This window comes from Carassius auratus, chromosome 1 (genome assembly GCF_003368295.1).
Source record: "Carassius auratus strain Wakin chromosome 1, ASM336829v1, whole genome shotgun sequence".
Lineage (NCBI taxonomy): Eukaryota > Metazoa > Chordata > Actinopteri > Cypriniformes > Cyprinidae > Carassius > Carassius auratus.
The window spans coordinates 6,105,408-6,124,121 of record NC_039243.1 but is presented as its reverse complement, the minus strand read 5'-3'; the positions used below and the strand labels follow the sequence as shown (position 1 = coordinate 6,124,121).

The 18,714-nt window shown below is 35.0% G+C and overlaps 1 protein-coding gene across 3 annotated transcripts; it reads left to right on the top strand.

Moving 5' to 3' along the window:
* The first annotated feature begins 233 nt into the window (after nt 1–233).
* On the top strand, nt 234–18,522 carry LOC113045116 (daf-12-interacting protein 1-like). Of its 3 annotated transcripts, none has more exons than XM_026205410.1 (11): nt 234–304; nt 12,459–12,523; nt 12,840–12,996; nt 13,085–13,214; nt 13,380–13,541; nt 13,665–13,718; nt 13,807–14,031; nt 14,896–16,108; nt 17,059–17,363; nt 17,737–17,818; nt 17,944–18,522. In XM_026205410.1, the coding sequence occupies exons 1-11, from the start codon at nt 252–254 to the stop codon at nt 18,096–18,098; spliced, it is 2,601 nt and encodes an 866-aa protein (XP_026061195.1). In that variant the 5' UTR covers nt 234–251; the 3' UTR covers nt 18,099–18,522. The 3 variants fall into 3 exon arrangements, with proteins under 3 accessions (XP_026061195.1, XP_026061119.1, XP_026061273.1); XM_026205334.1 differs by having other exon boundaries at nt 17,941–18,522; XM_026205488.1 differs by lacking the exon at nt 234–304 and adding an exon at nt 1,022–1,117 and having other exon boundaries at nt 17,941–18,522.
* Nucleotides 18,523–18,714: the final 192 nt, after the last annotated feature.

The window sequence follows — 18,714 nt, the reverse complement described above, 5'->3', positions numbered from 1 at the left end:
TTATTTATCAGTTAGATGTTTTGTTTTCCCCTTATCTTTATTTTTGTATTATTTATTTAGTAATAATAATCGCTACACTTGACTGAAAAACATAAATAAAGGACAAGCAGAACAGCAAACGGTAACCAGTGTGATGCTCAAAAGAAGAAGCGCACCTGTCCGCTTCAGCACGCCACGTGCGTCGTCATCACGTGGGTGTGGCCAATCACGTGCGCTCACTAGTTTCATTCAGTCTCCTGAGCTGCGCGGGTATGACGGATGATCTAAGCGCAGGTGCGCGCTTCTGCATCTTCATTTCGCAGAGGTAAGAAAACAATAAATGATTCTACTGTAATTATATTTCTTTTCATATTCATCTTATACACGGAAAATATCTATCATCTATCTAATGACATCACTGAATCAACAGTGAACTGACTAACTGGAAAATTGACTGTTTACTATTGTCCTCCTACATTATTAACACACTATTTTCCTGATTAACAGCATAAAATCGTTTTGAAAATCTTTTTTAAGTCTGATTTTGAAACTGGTTTTGAATGAATAACTCTTTGTGCATCAGGCGCATGTTCACTGTTGATGTCAAGCAGTTGTTAGGGTAGTGTGTTTAGTTAGATAGTAGATGATTATAAGTCACATGATTACTGTACATGGCTTGTGCCGTGCCCCTCAACTTTATATAACTTTACCATCCAAAATAAGTAGGGATGTAGATGTTTCCCACAGTATTATGTATCATAACGCTATATATCAGCAACCGACAGAGACATTCATGTATAATTAAAGATGCTATGTAGGCCTACATACAGTAAAACTCCTTTTGTACGGCTGTTCATCAAGGGACTGTGTTGTGATTGATCTCCTACATTTGTACTAAAACAGATGTGGGATGTTTTCTAGGCAGGGAATTCTGTGTGTAGCTCACGTTCAGGTGATTGTAATCCAAAGGTCGTTTGGTTTAAGGTGAAAGCAGCGATTAGGAGTGGTCAGGTATCTTCAAAACACAGTTAATGTTCAAGCAGATTAGTCACTCTCTCTGTTGAGAAGTTAATGTTTGCAGAACAAACACTGTCATGAAAGGAAAACAGACCGGTCATATGGAACTTCAAGGATAAAAGTGAGTGAATAAATCGTAGTTTCTCGTAATGTTTTAGAATTATATTAAAAATACTAGTACAGGAGTGACGTTTCACTCTTTGTATCATGCCAAATATCTGGGTTCACACAATCCATAGTACTGTACTATAATTAAGCCCTGGCTACTGTTCAGTATGCTATTTTTGTAAACTTTCATAGGCTAGCATGAATTTCGGCAAACAAATGTTCTTTTTGTAACATTAATAGAATGTTTGTTCAGAGTTATTTCTTTTATATGCTCAAACGTTAGCACAAAAGTGTTATTTATGCATCATTTATGGATCTTTTCAACATTTTTGTTAGCTGGGTACTTGTTTGATAACGTTCAGAGAACATTCAAGAGTAAGTTTCCCATGATGTTTCCAAAACTATAAAATGTTCGCATAACCAAGAAACAGTGTTTTTAAGACATTTAAAAAAAGCTACATTTTTAACATTCAAATATAATGTTTTCATGGGAACATTATCACAACACATTGTTGGTCGCTGGTTGTTTATCAAGGGATTTTAGTGAATGCAGTGAATACAATGTACAGTGTACAAAGATGATCTCGACTCAATCTGGGTAACATGGTACTTGAATTGACTCTTTCATAACTGAAGAAAAGAGAAAGTGCGCCGGAGTGAGAGAGATGGCATTACTGGAGCAGTCTCAGGGTGTTGGCTTACATTAGGTCAAAACAACTGGTTGCCAGGTACTGGTCATAATGTTGCCCACTTCTTTGGTTGCTCATAAAGGATTCATTTTGCATCTTTAGGAGCAGCCTGAAAGTTCGATTAAAACTTGTTGACATTCGCAACTTGTGTAAGCTATTGATTCAAGGCTTATGTTTGAAAAGGTCTTCTGGGAAAACTCCTCCGGTGTCACCTGCACTGATTAAATGTAAGCTAACCTGTCTGAGGCAAACAAAGTGGAAAGGAAATGATGTCACACACACACAAAAAAAACAGCCTCTATGTCCTCATAAATTAAAACTCATGCTGCCTTCATGTGCTATCTGAAATTTCCTTCTTCGCACTTTTGAAGTTGTTATTACACGTTTGTTGTGTTTGAATGCTTTGTTGTCGGATATAATAGGAATCATGGAGGATGCCAGGTAACTCCGCATGACCTTAACAGCACGAGAGAGCAATTCATATGTTGTGGGAAAAATGAATAAAGTGTAACAGTGAATACAGTGAATTTTCTGTCCAGTCCAATCTAGAAGCTCAGGTATCAAAATAATCTTTTCCCAGTTTCCCAGTCATAAATATAACTTGAGAGGCAGTTTGTGTACAATTTCCAACTAGGGTATTTATGATAATTCCAATCTCATGTGAAGGAAGCACTGAAGTAAATATAAGTGAGTTAAGTCAACTTTATACATCTCATATTAACACATTCGCATTTCAGCATTTTGCTTAGTTTTTAAATCAGCATCTGTTTCAGTGCACTCTGGCCCACATATATGCAAATAAAAAATAAGCACCTGGCATGCTTAAACCAGCAGTTTTTACATCAGTACTGGAACAGGACAGGAAACACAACTAATGCATTAAATTACATTTTTAATCATATTTACCTAATTCATTTTTTTAAGATTAACTAACTACACAGTGGGTGGGATGTGATTTTAACATTGCAGTAATGTAGTTATAACACAATATACATGTTTTGTCTTAAAATGTCACCATGTACAGAATATAAAATATATTCACTGTAAACAGTATTTAAGTAATACACATTATAACATAATAAAAATACAGTACACAAAACGTACAAGTGCATACCATTGTAATAGTTAAACACTTTAAGATTCAGGGTTTTGTCTTTAGGAGACATTTGTAGCTTGGTGAAAAGCCATGGCCTAGTTTCAACTCAGCCTATTCAAATTCTAAACCACTATGAATGCTCTTCCTGCGATATGGTGTTCAGATCATTTTCCTTTTCAGAAACTGACCTGCCATTTTTCATGGCAATTATTAAATCCGTCTTCTGTAACTATTAACTCGTACAGAGGACAAAGATGCTTCAGTAAGAGCTTTTACTACAGATCGTTGAGTCTATAGAGGGATTTTTATTTTATTTTTTAGTTCAAAAAAAGTTGACCAGGTCAGGAAGGTGTATGCAAATAGAGAGAAAATAATATAAAGGAATAGTTCACCTCAAATTTTAATTCTGTCATCATTAACTCATGCTAGTTTAAAACTGTGAGGTTTTCTTTCTTCTGTGGAAAGCAAAAGGATAAATTAAGCATTACATGTATTTTTAGAATTCAGAGCCCAGTATATACACTAATGTTCAAAGATTTGGGGTTGGCGTTTTTTTTTTTTTTTAAATACAGCAAAAAGTAATATTGTGAAGTATAATTACAAGCTAAAATAACAGTTTTTACTTAAAGATATTTAAAAATGTAATTTATTCCTGCATTAACAAAGCTGAATTCTCAGACCCCATTACTTAGCAGCCAATAAATCCATATTTCTGCTTTTAATATGTAAAACACATTGATATTCATAAATGTGACCTGCAGGATGAAGACGTAGAACACCGGTCTTTGGTGCCCTAGCCTTCCTCTATTATTACATAACATTGGTATTTTGGTTAAATAAGAGTCAATTGTCTAGTGTTGTGTTGATTCTAATCCTGACCACTAGTGCGTAACATGAACATACAGCACTTTTGTCATCCTCTGCACACTCAGAGCTACATGGCTTTATGACTTTGATATTAGACAGCAAGAACAACAGGGCTTATTGGTATTTCTGTCATTAGATTGTTTGGTTAAGGACGAGGACAGTAATAGCAGGTGTGTGTGTGTGTGTGTGTGTGTATATGCTAACGCTCATGTCATGCACGGCCATGTACGTAAAACATTGTTGGAACTGACTGCACTGTAAAAAGTTTAACTATTATTTACTCAATTTTTTTGGTGAAACATTTTTACACTCAAAAAAATTTAGTAAATTTTAAAGCTGTGAAATCAATGAAATATACTGTTTAAATTGAGTAATTGTAAGTAAAAAAATTAAGTAAATCTGAGTAACTGAATTACTTTATATGAGAAATAAAATTAATTGGATATAATCAAAATTATAAAACACCACAACTGTAATTCTATGTAAAATAAAATAAAAATATTGAGTAGATATAATTGAAATATTGGATGAAATTTTACCAAAAAAAATGTGCTACGTTTACTACATGTAAAAGTGAATTTAACTTAATATTGGACTATAAAATAATCAAAATGCTGCATTCACTTTTTTTTTTACACCATTTACCCTTTATAATTAATATAATAAAACCAAATAAAGAAAGAAACACATTTTTTATTGAAAATTTATTTGTCAATTAAACATAAGACAAAGTCTAAAATCAACCTTTGAAACATTGTATCCATTTTAATATTCCAGTAGATTGCAAAAATTAAAAACTGTAAAGTAGCCATAAGGGAAATGATTAAACCTTATGAAACATTTCATCCATCTTAGTATTCAAGTAGATTACATGTAAAATACGATAGCCGTAAGAGAAATGACATCTTTGTTCCTGGTGCATACCAGCCATTTGCAGTCACACTCAGCATTAAACCATAAAAAAATATAAAAGCAACACTTACATCAATATTAAAGGGATAGTTCACCCAAAAAGATGATGTTGTCATAATGTACTCGCCCCCCCGGGTTGTCCCAAATCTGTACGAATTTCTTTCTTCTGTTGAACACAAAATATATTTTAATGAATGTTGGTTAACAGATAGTTGAAAATTGCCATTGACTTCCATGATAGGAAAAAAAAAAAAAAAAAAAAAGTATACTATGCAAAGTCAATGGCAACCTTTAACTGCGTTAACCAACACTCTTTAATACTTGGCTGAATGTCACGTCACTTCACTTAAAATATCTTTTGTGTTCAACAGAAGAAAGAAACTCGTACAGGTTTGGGACAAATTGAGGGAGAGTAAATTATGACAACATCATCTTTTGGGGTGAACTATGTCTTCAACAGAATTAATCAGATAACAGAAACACTTCCATCAGGAATACCCATTCTGTGGGATGACCATGAACCACTACTATGCAAGAAGATAATTTTTTAACCTCTGAACATTAACAGAGTTTTGGAGGATCCAGCTCAAGAAACAGTTTTTGGAACAACTCAAGTGAGTACAGGGTCCTTCTCAAAATACTAGCATATTGTGATGAAGTTCATTATTTTCCGTAATGTAATGATAAAAATTTAACTTTCATATATTCTAGATTCATTGCACACCAACTAACACACCAACCAAATATTTCAGGTCTTTTATTGTTTTAATACTGATGATTTTGGCATACAGCTCATGAAAACCCAAAATTCCTATCTCAAAAAATTATCATATCATGAAAAGGTTCTCTAAACGAGCTATTAACCTAATCATCTGAATCAACTAATTAACTCTAAACACCTGCAAAAGATTCCTGAGGCTTTTAAAAACTCCCAGCCTGGTTCATTACTCAAAACCGCAATCATGGGTAAGACTGCCGACCTGACTGCTGTCCAGAAGGCCATCATTGACACCCTCAAGCGAGAGGGTAAGACACAGAAAGAAATTTCTGAACGATTAGGCTGTTCCCAGAGTGCTGTATCAAGGCACCTCAGTGGGAAGTCTGTGGGAAGGAAAAAGTGTGGCAAAAAACGCTGCACAACGAGAAGAGGTGACCGGACCCTGAGGAAGATTGTGGAGAAGGACCGATTCCAGACCTTGGGGGACCTGCAGAAGCAGTGGACTGAGTCTTGAGTAGAAACATCCAGAGCCATCGTGCAACGACGTGTGCAGGAAATGGGCTACAGAGAAGCAGCACTGGACTGTTGCTCAGTGGGCCAAAGTACTTTTTTCGGATGAAAGCTAATTTTGCATGTCATTTGGAAATCAAGGTGCCAGAGTCTGGAGGAAGACTGGGGAGAAGGAAATGCCAAAATGCCTGAAGTCCAGTATCAAGTACCCACAGTAAGTGATGGTGTTGGTACACTGTGTTTTATCAAGGGCAGGGTCAATGCAGCTAGTTATCAGGAGATTTTGGAGCACTTCATGCTTCCATCTGCTGAAAAGCTTTATGGAGATGAAGATTTCGTTTTTCAGCACGACCTGGCACCTGCTCACAGTGCCAAAACCACTGGTAAATGGTTTACTGACCATGGTATTACTGTGCTCAATTGGCCTACCAACTCTCCTGATCTGAACCCCATAGAGAATCTGTGGGATATTGTGAAGAGAAAGTTGAGAGACGCAAGACCCAACACTCTGGATGATCTTAAGGCCGCTATCGAAGCATCCTGGGCCTCCATAACACCTCAGCAGTGCCACAGGCTGATTGCCTCCATGCCACGCCGCATTGAAGCAGTCATTTCTGCAAAAGGATTCCTGACCAAGTATTGAGTGCATAACTGAACATAATTATTTGAAGGTTGACTTTTTTGTATTAAAAACACTTTTCTTTTATTGGTCAGATGAAATAAGCTAATTTTTTGAGATAGGAATTTATGGTTTTCATGAGCTGTATGCCAAAATCATCAGTATTAAAACAATAAAAGACCTGAAATATTTCAGTTGGTGTGCAATGAATCTAAAATATATGAAAGTTTAATTTTTATCATTACATTATGGAAAATAATGAACTTTATCACAATATGCTAATTTTTGGAGAAGGACCTGTATTTGTGGGTCTTGGGATATCTCAAATCCAATGTGACTCCTGAAAGATGGCAGCAGGCTCTGCTGAGATTCCCAAGATTACATCGCTGACTGCCCCATTATTGTTTCGAAGGATGTAGATTTTTATGACCTCCTCTGCCAACTCTGCTTGTACGAAGACGGGTAGATCAGCTGAACCCTACAGGCAAATTTTAAAGATAACTGGTTAGAGCTAACATTCAAAACTGAATGTTACAAGAAAGTGACAAATACACAAAACAAGTAGCACCTGAAGAAGCAAACATTCTGTTGGACCATATGATAGGTAAAATCTCAAACAAAGTTTACTAGGGGGAGGAGTTGCAAAAATTAACAGCATTCTTCTTAACAAGAGGACAGGTTAATTTTCTACATAGGGACATTTATTTTTAACAATAAACCTAGAAGAAAAACGAAAAGAGACCAACTGCGAGCTTCTATGCTGTAAATCAATGCTATAGGCTTTTATTGAGGTCTGCATTATTTCAACCAATTTCTTTATAAACATGTTTAATATTTAAGTAAAATGACTAATGGTTTTGAAACAAAAAAGCTTGTTTAATTGCACTACTTGAAAAAAATATGCTTTGCATTAACCCTTACACTCAACCCTTAACCCTCTAAATAATTCTGTGGCTTAGTAAATATTACAGTAATATTTAACTTTATTAACTTAATAAAATCTCTGAATATAGTTTACTTGTTTATACAAAAGATGGCTTTCCTGTAGCTCAAACAGTAGAGCGTCGGCGCTAGCAAAAATTGATTAAATTGTAAATGTGTACCTTGAAATGCAATGTAAGTTACTTTGGATAAAAGTGTCTGCCAAATGCATAAATGTAAACATATTAACGGACTAAAAATACAACAGTTTATTTTATCTAAAATGTACAGTTATATTTTATTTTTTCCACTAAAACAATTTAGTATTAGACTAACAAATTGTTTATTTATAATACACATAATATATTTGTGAAATTTCTATCAATTTATTTAAGGATGGAAAATTAAACTGATCTGTTTCAGGGAACAAAAATATTACAAATAATTTCAAATCAAAATGAATATATTTAAACACACTCTTAAGAAATTTAGGAAGTTTACTCAATTAAAACAACGTACCCCTCCCCCAGCCTCCGCTGTCCTTCAATACCCACCAGGTCTGGATTTGTTACATTAAAAAGCTTACGGTTTTCAAACTTTTGACCGATATTGTATGTGATCTAGGTTTCAGTGCACTAGAATGATTTTACAATGGAGCAGGCCTTAAACTGTCCGACTCCCTATAGTGGGAGCTGATTAAAACGCACCAGTCTATGTTATGTCCACGCCATTTTAAATACTTTTGCATGGCGTATTTGTAGTGGTGATTTAAGAGCTCATACTTGAGTTCGTGTAGTAATTATGATGTTTTACAACAACGTGACAGCTTTTTACAAGAAAGAATGTTGTCATTTGAAAGTTCATAAATGATGTGTTCCCTTTTGACAAGCCACTGACCCCAAAGGGGAACCTGTACAAAATCGTTTTCCATTGGGCATGTATAGTTATAGTTGCTGGACCACGGTACACTTATCGTTAGACTTTCAAATGGCGGTTGAAATAAACGGTGATCCAAATAGTACGAACGTTAACCCACTCCAAAAAAAAAAAAAAAAAAAAAAAAACTAACATACATATGGCTGCCCCACTAACTTCGAAAACTACACTGTTATGTACACGTACACACGGTCAATGTTTAATCAACTTTTGAAAACATTATTGCAAATATACATAGTTATAAAAGGACTACGTTACTTACAGGAAATTCGAGTGATGCTGTTCACGTCGTTGCTGAGAAAAGCAGTCCTTCAGTGACAGGTGCCTCTTGTTTGAGCCGCGAAACTTGTTAAACTTCTTAAGATAACGCAAAATACAAACACAATTGTTAGGAAATCCTTAATAATTAACTTCTGAATTAAACATCACAAACATAATTAGTATTAGCTGGCTAAATTACATAACGTACCACAATATGAGAGGAGTGCGGGTCTTGCCGTTGCTGAGGAAAGCCGTCCTTCAGGTGACTTCGATTAAGCTACGAAACTTGTTGAATATGACATAAAATACAAAGACAATTGTTAGAAAATGCTTAATAATTATTAACTTTTTAATAAAGTGTTACAAACGTAAGTAGGATTAGCTGACTAACGTTACTTACCAGGAGTTGTGAGGAGTATGGCTAGTCGACGTCGCTGCTGAGGAAAGCAGATTTTTTTTTTTCCTGCGGAGCTGCACACGTGATCACTTTAGCCGCGAAATTTACTCAATTTATTTAAACTGTCATTTATTAAGTTGGAACTTTATTTAGGAAAATTGGTTGGAAATACTTAATAATTTTAGTTTCTAAAACAGATCAGTACAAGTAAATAATTATCAAATATTTCTATTAGAATTCACCAGAAATATTGAAGGTATATTAAAAATATAATTAGTTAGTTAAATACTTATTTATTTTCATTACATAAACTTAAATAATATATGTAAATTTTAGAGAAATTATTTGTTGGATTTTTAATTATTCTTTTTAATCTGACCCACTCAAAATATCACTTAAATGATTTCAAAAGATTTTATTAAGTTAATATAGCTCTTTATTTTTGTGAAATTTACTAAGCCACTGAATTATTTTTTACAGTGTGCTTAAGTTTTTTATACAACCATCTCATTATATGGTTTTAGACACACACACACACACACACACACACAGGGCCTAAAACTAACTTTTGGCCACTCCTGCCATTGGACGGTGGCACGATAAAATTTAGCGGCCAAAGATTTTTTTTTACTGGCCATGAAACTCTTTTTGCAAAAACAGGCAGTTATTACTACTACAATAACGTAACACATTAACAAGTGATTTTAAAACAATATTCACATAAACTATATTATATATGCATAAACTATACAGATTAATCTTTATTCAAGCTAAAAAAAATGCAACCAGCGACTAGAACATTCCAAGGATTTCTCTTTCTTTTGTTCCTTGATATACATCAATAAAATCAGCAGATTTCACTTTAAAATCAGAGCTGTCTCTGTAAAACCTAATGCATATCTGATTTTCTCCCAAATCTTTACAGTCATTTATAACTTTATAACTCATTTACGACTACGTAGTTAAGGTAACTCAACAAAAACATGCATTTTGACAATTGTGTGTGTTTTTGTGCATTGAAGCGCTACTGGCACTGTTACATGGACTTGCCATGTGATTTTCACTCGCATTTGGCACTTGACGAGTGTTAATTTTAGGTCTTGAACACACACACACACACACACACACATCAGAAGAAACAACAGAATAAAGTTATAGGCATGAAAAAAGACAAACTGATGTTTGTTTTTATTAGCATTGTTAGCATCATTATAATTATTCCTCATATTTGGGAATAGGGTATTAAATCCTAAGTATTACAATTTGGCGTAATAGCACACACCCATAGTAAGCACAAACACTTTAGCAACCACACAGCAATGTGTTAAAACCACTGAAAATGACTTAAATTCTGCATAGCAATGCTAGCAACCACACAGAACTAACTAGCTAGCATGGTTTAGTTTACTGATCTAAACTGTGGATGAGATACTGGGAGTGTAATGAACTAAACCGACAGTAAATGTCAAGATACTGTTGTACAAGCACTCTGAAGAATAAATCTGAGAACTGAGGGCATGTGTGTGTGTTTAATGAATTCTAAGAGCTTGGACCAGGGCTTGGTTTCCCAGGCTGCAGGTAGACACAATCTAATATTCACCAAAACTTGTGTCACTAGGCAACTGGTGCCTGAGTGAATTACCTACCTTCCCTTAGAAGTTGCTGCATTTGTATTACAAGAGGCCACTGATTATATCACAACACAAAGCAAATAAAAAGACACAGGAGACGTTTGCACAATCTGTGGTTTGCAAGTAAGACAAACCCAACAGGATGAAACAGATGCTGTTTGCCAATATAAAAGAAAAGAGATCAGCATGTGATTGATGACATCTTCGTCATCAATCTCGTAATTTTTAAATTTACAACTAGGCTATTTACATATACATATACAAGAAGCCAAGGCTGCACTGTAAAAAATAAGTGTAATTTTAACTGTAAAATTTTGTAAAAACGCTACGGAAAAAAACTGATAATAGGTTAACAGTAAGTTCCCGTACTATATACAGGGAAAAACTGTAAAAGATCTAACAAAGCATTAAATGTAAATTTACAGTAAAATTCTGTTAATTATACAGCTTTTAGAAGTAAAAAAAAGAACAAATCAATGTATAATTTACAGTCTAAAACTGTAAACTGATATTCCCAGAATTCCCTGCGTGACACTCCACGTTTGAAAGTATTTTGTTTAAATAATCATGTTTTTAAATAGTTCCTGTTATCAGTTATGTACATTTGAGCTTTATGTTACATCTTCTGTTGCTTAATGAAAGTTATTTGCATTATTTAAGTATCACGTGTGTTACCATGATGGTGTTTTGTGTTTCCATAAATGTGCACCTTCTATATGTTAATATATACTTCTGCTTGTGGTGAAGCTACTTGTGATGAGCTTTGATACTTCATGTGGCTTTCTCTTATACAGTACCATCTTTATTATTATGGTGGTTGTCAGTATTTTCAAGGTACAAAACAGATTTAATTTTGTGTGTTGTTGAATTTACTGGTTTATATTCACATTTTCTTGTTTGTAAATTACAGCTTTATATTGTAAAATTAACAGTTTTTGACGTAAATGTGTTTACAGTTTTCTGTATTTTTACAAAATTATTCTGGCAACCACAGCTGCCAAAAAGTTTTTGTAAAAACAACAAGAAATTTTTTACAGTGTGGATTCATTTGATCAAAACATTCCAAAGAAACATTAATCACTTTTTAACTTTTTTTTTTTTTTTGCTTGCTTAATAAAAATATTTATTTCATTAAAAAAGGAAGAAATGCTTTTCTTTTTAACTTTTTATTTATTGATAATAAATATGATATAATAATAATATTATATTACATGATTACGTGACTATTATATTAGAATGATTTCTGAAGGATCATGTGACACTGAAGACTGGAGTACTGATGCTGGAAATTCAGTTTTGCGTCACAGAAATAAATTATATTTTAAAGAATAATATAGTAGAAAACCATTATTTTAAACTGCTAAAATATTTAATATTATTATTATTATTTTAATTTTTTTTTATAAAATAAGTGCAGCCTCGATGAGCATAAGAGACTTCTTAAACCACACACACATGTATATATACCTTTAAACTGAAAAAAGGAGCAAATCAGCTCTTTCCTTAAGTGCATAAGGGCATTGCAGAAGAAACTACCAAATACTTGGAACAGGGTTTATAACCTTTGAACACAGGAAATGATGTACTAAAGTGCAAACAGGGTGTATCAGTTACCTGTGATCATCTGATGTTTACTGCTATAAAACCAGGACGTGCAGCGGACACTCCTCCACACAAATGAGCAACATTCTGGAGAAAGTCTGCTTTTTAATTCCATTTGTTCAGTCTCCACACTTGATGAGATTTATACTGCTTTCTTTTTTAAGTGAATGATAGTTATTTTCCCTTCTACTGTAGATCAGCAGATAAAAACATGGATTCCAGCTCTGGAGAAGTTTACAAAAGCGGAGAGGAACTCTCAGGTTTGTGAACATTCTATTGGAATACATTCACATGTTTTCTGTTCAAGGGTTTATTCACAAGAAATACTAATGAAATTGGCCACAAGAGACCTTTTTTAAACACAATACTTAGCAGTGTCTAAACTCCATTAACTCCTATGGTTATGTCACTGTAACAGCACCAAAGACACTGATACTAAACGACTAATGTGGAATGCTGTAAATAATATCAGTCAGATCCAAATTGGACTGTACTTTACCAATTTACCTTCCCATGATATTATTAATCTTTATTTCTGTAAATCCATTCAAACCTGATTTCTGGTCTCTTCAAAAGGGAGGAAGAAGTCACGCTTTAAGCAGCTGAAGACGCGTCTTTTTGGGAAACTGAAGAAAAAGGAAAGCGAAGGGCTGAATAAGCAAAGCCAGTCCGCTAGTGATATCAATGCTCCAGAGGACAGAAGGGAAGGCTACGACTCTGAAGACGAGTTTTCGTAAGTGGCTGATGTGATGTGTCCCATCAGTTTAAGGAATAAGCCACGAGAGCATCTAATAAAACAAACCTACTGATCTGATCCGCAGGTTCCCACAGGGTTTCAACTCCAGGGCGCTTTCCCACGATAGCATCTTCATTACTGAACAGACCCCGTCCACAGAACCAGCCCGGGTCCTTTCACAAGAAAACGTTCATGGCAAAATTAAGGCCTTACAAGTAAGGAAATGCTGTTTGTGAAGAGACCAAAAGCGTGCAAATCTTTTAGTTCTAAAGGCTTTAGATTGTTTGAGCTACTCTTATTATGCTCTATCAGTGTGCTTTGTTAAATTTGAATTTGAGGGGGTTATTTAACTCTATGCGGGTCATGTTTTGTTTCGGCAGTTGAAACTACAGCAGCAGAACTTACATCTAGGTCCTCCTCCAATGTTGATTCCTGGTAAACGTATAGAGGATTCAGGAGCCACTTCAGAGGACGATGGTTTACCATGCAGTCCACCTGAGACGTGCTTCCATGAGCGAGTGATGCAAGGAGCAGTTTACAAGGTAAAAGAACATTAGAGATTTGAGTTTAGGAGAGGAAAATCATGTAGTACACACAGTATCTACTGTACAGTGTAAATGAATGGAATCCAAATGCCATTTTTCTCACTGTATCCTGAATCTTAGAAACATCTGAGCTCTCTGAGTTTAGCAGGAACGGGAAGTGAAGAAGAGGAACAGGTATTATTCATGTATAATAATAAAACATATAATAATAATGATAAAAATATGCATTATATGTGACAGCAGTTAATATTGTCTCATCCAGGGGGATCCTTTCCAGCCATCATCAAGGCCTCTATCCCCAGTCTCCAGACCGTCCCCTCAACCAATCATCTCTCCCGCCTCTGCCTCGACCACGCCCACTGCAGGAGTCGACTTCAGTAGCCCTGCAAGTTACATGCCCAGGTTGGATAACTCAGCTGCCCGGCATCGCATGTCAGTCAAACCAAGAAACCAACGGGCCAGTACAAGGGGAAAACGAGGGCCAGCGGTAAGATGAAGCTGTATTTGTAGATTTTAGTTCAGATTTAAAGAGCATAAAGTCATTGTAAAAGAATTCATCTGACACAGCGTTAACACGGGATTTGTAAAAACTAGATCACTCCCATTGTGATCGATGATGCTGTGCACACTGCAAGTGCTTATATTATAGTTATTTACAGTTAAACACTATTAATAGTGTTTATTTGTATCCTGTAACTAAAGTAAAAAAATATATATTTTAACATTTCAAGTCAAGTCTCATTTAAAGTAAGTTTTTTATATATAAATTATAGGTACTGTTGACTAAAACTATAAAAAAATGTATAAATCAAAATGAAGTTTAGAATATACATATATAAAAAGAAATGAACATTTGAAATATATCAGTCTGTGTGTAATGAATGAATATAATATACAAGTTTCACTTTTTGAATGGAATTAGTGAAATAAATCAACTTTTTGATGATATTCTAATTATATGACCAGCACCTGTATATATTAGATGAAAAACCTAAATTAAAACTAAAATAAGTTTACATTTAAAATGCATAAATTAATCAAACTAAAATGAATTAAATCTATAAAAAAAGCACATGAGATAAAATCTCAAATTAAAAACTGAAAAGCTAATTCAAAATATTAATAAATACTATAATAGTATATAAATAATACTATAATAACTCTGGTCCATTGGTATTGAATAATCTCAGACGACATGAAGCTTTGACACTACTGTTGTAAAGCTTAAATTCGACATGGTGCGAGGGGTACAAATGGAGAACACAAAGACCACTGATAGCTTCTGCAAAAAGTTACAAATACTTAGTCAATGCTAATTTTAAACAAACCAAAAAAAACCTCTCTTTCCCAGGTATCTCTTTCTCCCAGACATCGTTCAGAAAGCATCAGTGATTTGGATAACGTTCTGTCTGAGGAGGAAGATGATGAAACCATGACGTCCACTGAGACAGTGCACCATTGCTTGTACTCTTCTCCGTCTTTGGAGCTAACAGAGAAACCCAGCTCTCCTGAACCTACAGAAACGACTCCTGCAGAGTCAGCACAGGACCAGGAGGAGAACTTAAACCTTAACAGAACTCAAATCATTCTCCCATCTCTGGGTGTTGAAATCCTGAAGTCGGAAGAGTCTCTTGAAACTGAAGGGAGAGTCACCACAAATCCTCTTTATTTGCAGCCTATGTCCTTTGGCTTGATCTCATCACGTCCACCATCACCTTTAGGACGTCCAGAATCTCCAACACCACAAAGAGGAATAGAGTCATTAAGAGCCCATTCACCTCTCCAGACACAAGATATAAATGATATCCAGATTCATACAAGTGAGAATCATGTGTCTGGCACAGATAAAAATGACAACATCCAAGGGGAATCAACATTTAGACGACATCCCGTACCTCTGCCTCACTTAAAAAAGCCCAACATAGATATAAGTAGCCCTCCGTCTCCAAAAGGAGCAGCAGAGGCCTCAACAAAACCTTGGGAAGCTGGTGTTGAAACTGCGTCTGAACTGGATAGCAGGATGCTTAACGCTGGATCCTTATTTTTAATTGCATCCGCAAAGCATCGCTCCAAAGCAAGCACTGAGACAAAGCCGAATGAGGGACATTTGAAACATTCTCCAGAAATCAAGACACAACCCATCAAACCCAATCCAGAGTTACAGAAAGATGAAGAGGGAGAGACAAAACCAACAGAGCTCCAGAATCACCTCCATCAAACGCAAGAGACAAAGAGCAGTTTTCATAGAGAAGTACCACCTCCTGTTATATCCAAACCAATAACAGGAACCAATCCTAGGAAGGCAGACGCTGCTGCAGAACATGTGGAAACAGAGGAACCTGAAGACAAGGGGAATGCTTTTGGGGTGCAGCTCCGCACAACCTCTCTGTCACTAAAATATCGCTCAGAGGTTTCCAAAATCAAGGATGAAACCAAACGGTACAGTTTAGAGTCTAATGCAGTGACAGCAGTCTCAGAAGAGCATGCTGGGAAAGCAGAAACTAATTCCAAGAGTAAAAAACTAGATCCACAGAAACTGGACTCTCCGCCTGCTGCCCAAGACAGTGAGTGCACATGTTTTTCTTCTTGTTTTATATGTGTTAAATTTGTTCACTCAACATTTTAGTTCAAGGGGCTCAAAAGAAATATAATGTAAATGTTCAATGAACTAGATAACTGAACTAGATTTATTATTTAGCTAAAACTAAAACAAAATCATTTAATAATAATAATAATAATAATAATAATTTAATTATATATATTTTTCAGCTAGTTGCCAATGCATCATTTCTCATTTTCATTTAGTAACTTTGAACTAAAATTAAATGGAAATAAACTATATAGACATGTTAAAAGAATAATAAAATGACAAAAACACACAACAATGTTATTAGAAATTTGAATAAAGTTATGAATTTTGAAATTAAAACTAAATATGAAATAAAAATATAAGAAAATATATTGATAAAAACTTTAACCGTATCTCGATACTAAAATAGCCTAATTAAAATTATGAAAGAGCCGATTTGTTTTAAGAATCCCTCAAAAGTGTTCTTAAATAAATAGCATTCTGATTTTTCAATTTGCTAATGTGACAGTAGCATAAAACCATACAAAAGTACACTTCAAGTAGCATTAAATGTAACTAATTGTGTTAGCATCTTCTAGTATAAAGTGAGTTTTGACTATATACTGGAAAAAAGGCTAACGTACACTGTAAGAGTCTGACAACCATATACAGCAGCCATTCACTGTTTGTTTACGTGCCATTTAACAGTGGTTTTCTCTGAAATTGTTGATACTATAACTATAACAATAGATGGCCTCATTCAAAACCTTATTCAAATACCAGCACAGCCAAATCAGTCAATCAAAACACAGAGGAAACTGTAAACAAAATTTGTTGTCCAAAAGTAATCAGAGTTATGCAAATCAACCATTTCAGAGACCAAAGTGAAATATATGATTGTTTTTATATGTCCATGCTTTAATAAAACAGAGCGCTGTTTTGCAGATGGAAAAGCATCTATTCAAAATACAACAGGAGCGTGTAAAGAGGCTGTGTCTAAGCCGGGCTGGATGAGTCTAGCCAGGGAGAAGACCAAAGCACACCAGCCATTCTTGGACAGATTGGCCACAAATCAGTCACCAGCCCACCCTACATCTCCAACGGCTCCTCCTGCGCAGCCTCCCAAACCAGCCTTACAGCCTAAAACACAGCCACTGACCCCCTCGCTTCATCCACTGAAAGCAGCCAGCCTACAGACCTCACAGAGCCCTCCCACAAAACCAGCACCTAGTGGAACAAACGACTGGCAGGTAACATGTGACTGGAGAGTGCAAAACGCATTTAGCTAATCAGCGGGTTTCTTCTTCCTTTTATTGCTTATTCTCTACCAACTACAGTATATAATACAGCCTTCTGAACTTCATAATTATATATTAAATAGAATATTTACACTGAAGGAAAAAAAATTCTGTCAGAACCCTAAAGCACAACACAATGAAAAATCAATACAGAAAACTCCTTCATATTAAAAACAGTATTTGATTTTATATTGTAATTATATTAAATTACACAAATCTTTTGTATTTTTTCTTATGTTATAATAATATAATATAATATACTATAATTTAATGCATCCAGAATAATATAAGAAACAATGAAATATGAATTATTCACTCTTTGCAGGACAAAGGCAGGAACAATTCAGCAGAAGATGACACAACAAAGAAAGCAGCAAAACTCACTTCACCTAACAATGCCACAGAAAGTAAAGCAATGCTTTTGTCATTTTTAGATGTTTGTATTATTTTCCCTCTTCAAAGATTTACCATTTGGTATTGAAATTTTGTGTGTGTGTGTGTGTGTGTGTGTTTGTGTGTTCCTATGCAGTAGCACTTACCGTGCCTCCAGCAGCCTCATCGTCCTCAACAGACGTCTCTTCTCAGCAGCAGCAGCAGCGATGCTCAGATGGAGCTCAGCCGTCCTGGATGGAGCTCGCCAAGAGAAAGTCTTTAGCTTGGAGTGACAAAACTTTAGAATTGAGCTGAGAAATGCAGTGATAAACTGATAAAGTGGTGCAATACCTAATGTTACAATGAATGAATGTAATACTGTGCGTGTTTTTACATGTCAAGTGTGATAGATTATCGATTGTATGCTAGTCGATTATTTTTAATTAGAATTTATTTGCATTAATTAGATGTGACTCAGATTTACACAGATGTTTGTAATATTGTTAGTGATCAAGCCTTGTTATATGCATAATTGTGAAAGAAGAACATGTATATGTGTAGATGAACATCTTTGTAATTTGTTGTTACATCAAAACACCTGATTTTTGAATCTGAAACAGTCATAATAAACTATGAAGTTACACAGTGTATACATATGTTTAGTAGATAAAGTGGGCCAAGTCATTGCATTATATAACACTATATCAAAGTGGCATATTAAAATACAATCTTGCACAAACACTTTTCAAGCTTTGAACCTGCTTACTTTATGAGAACATGATGCTTACACCGCCCTCTGGTGGAAGCATTATACCTGGTCTACAAGAGTGAGAGGAGCTCAGTGGATCCACATTCTGTTCAATTAGGGTGACAATTAGTTATATTACCTGCATTTTAATTATTTGATATATATTTCTCAACATTGATTTCC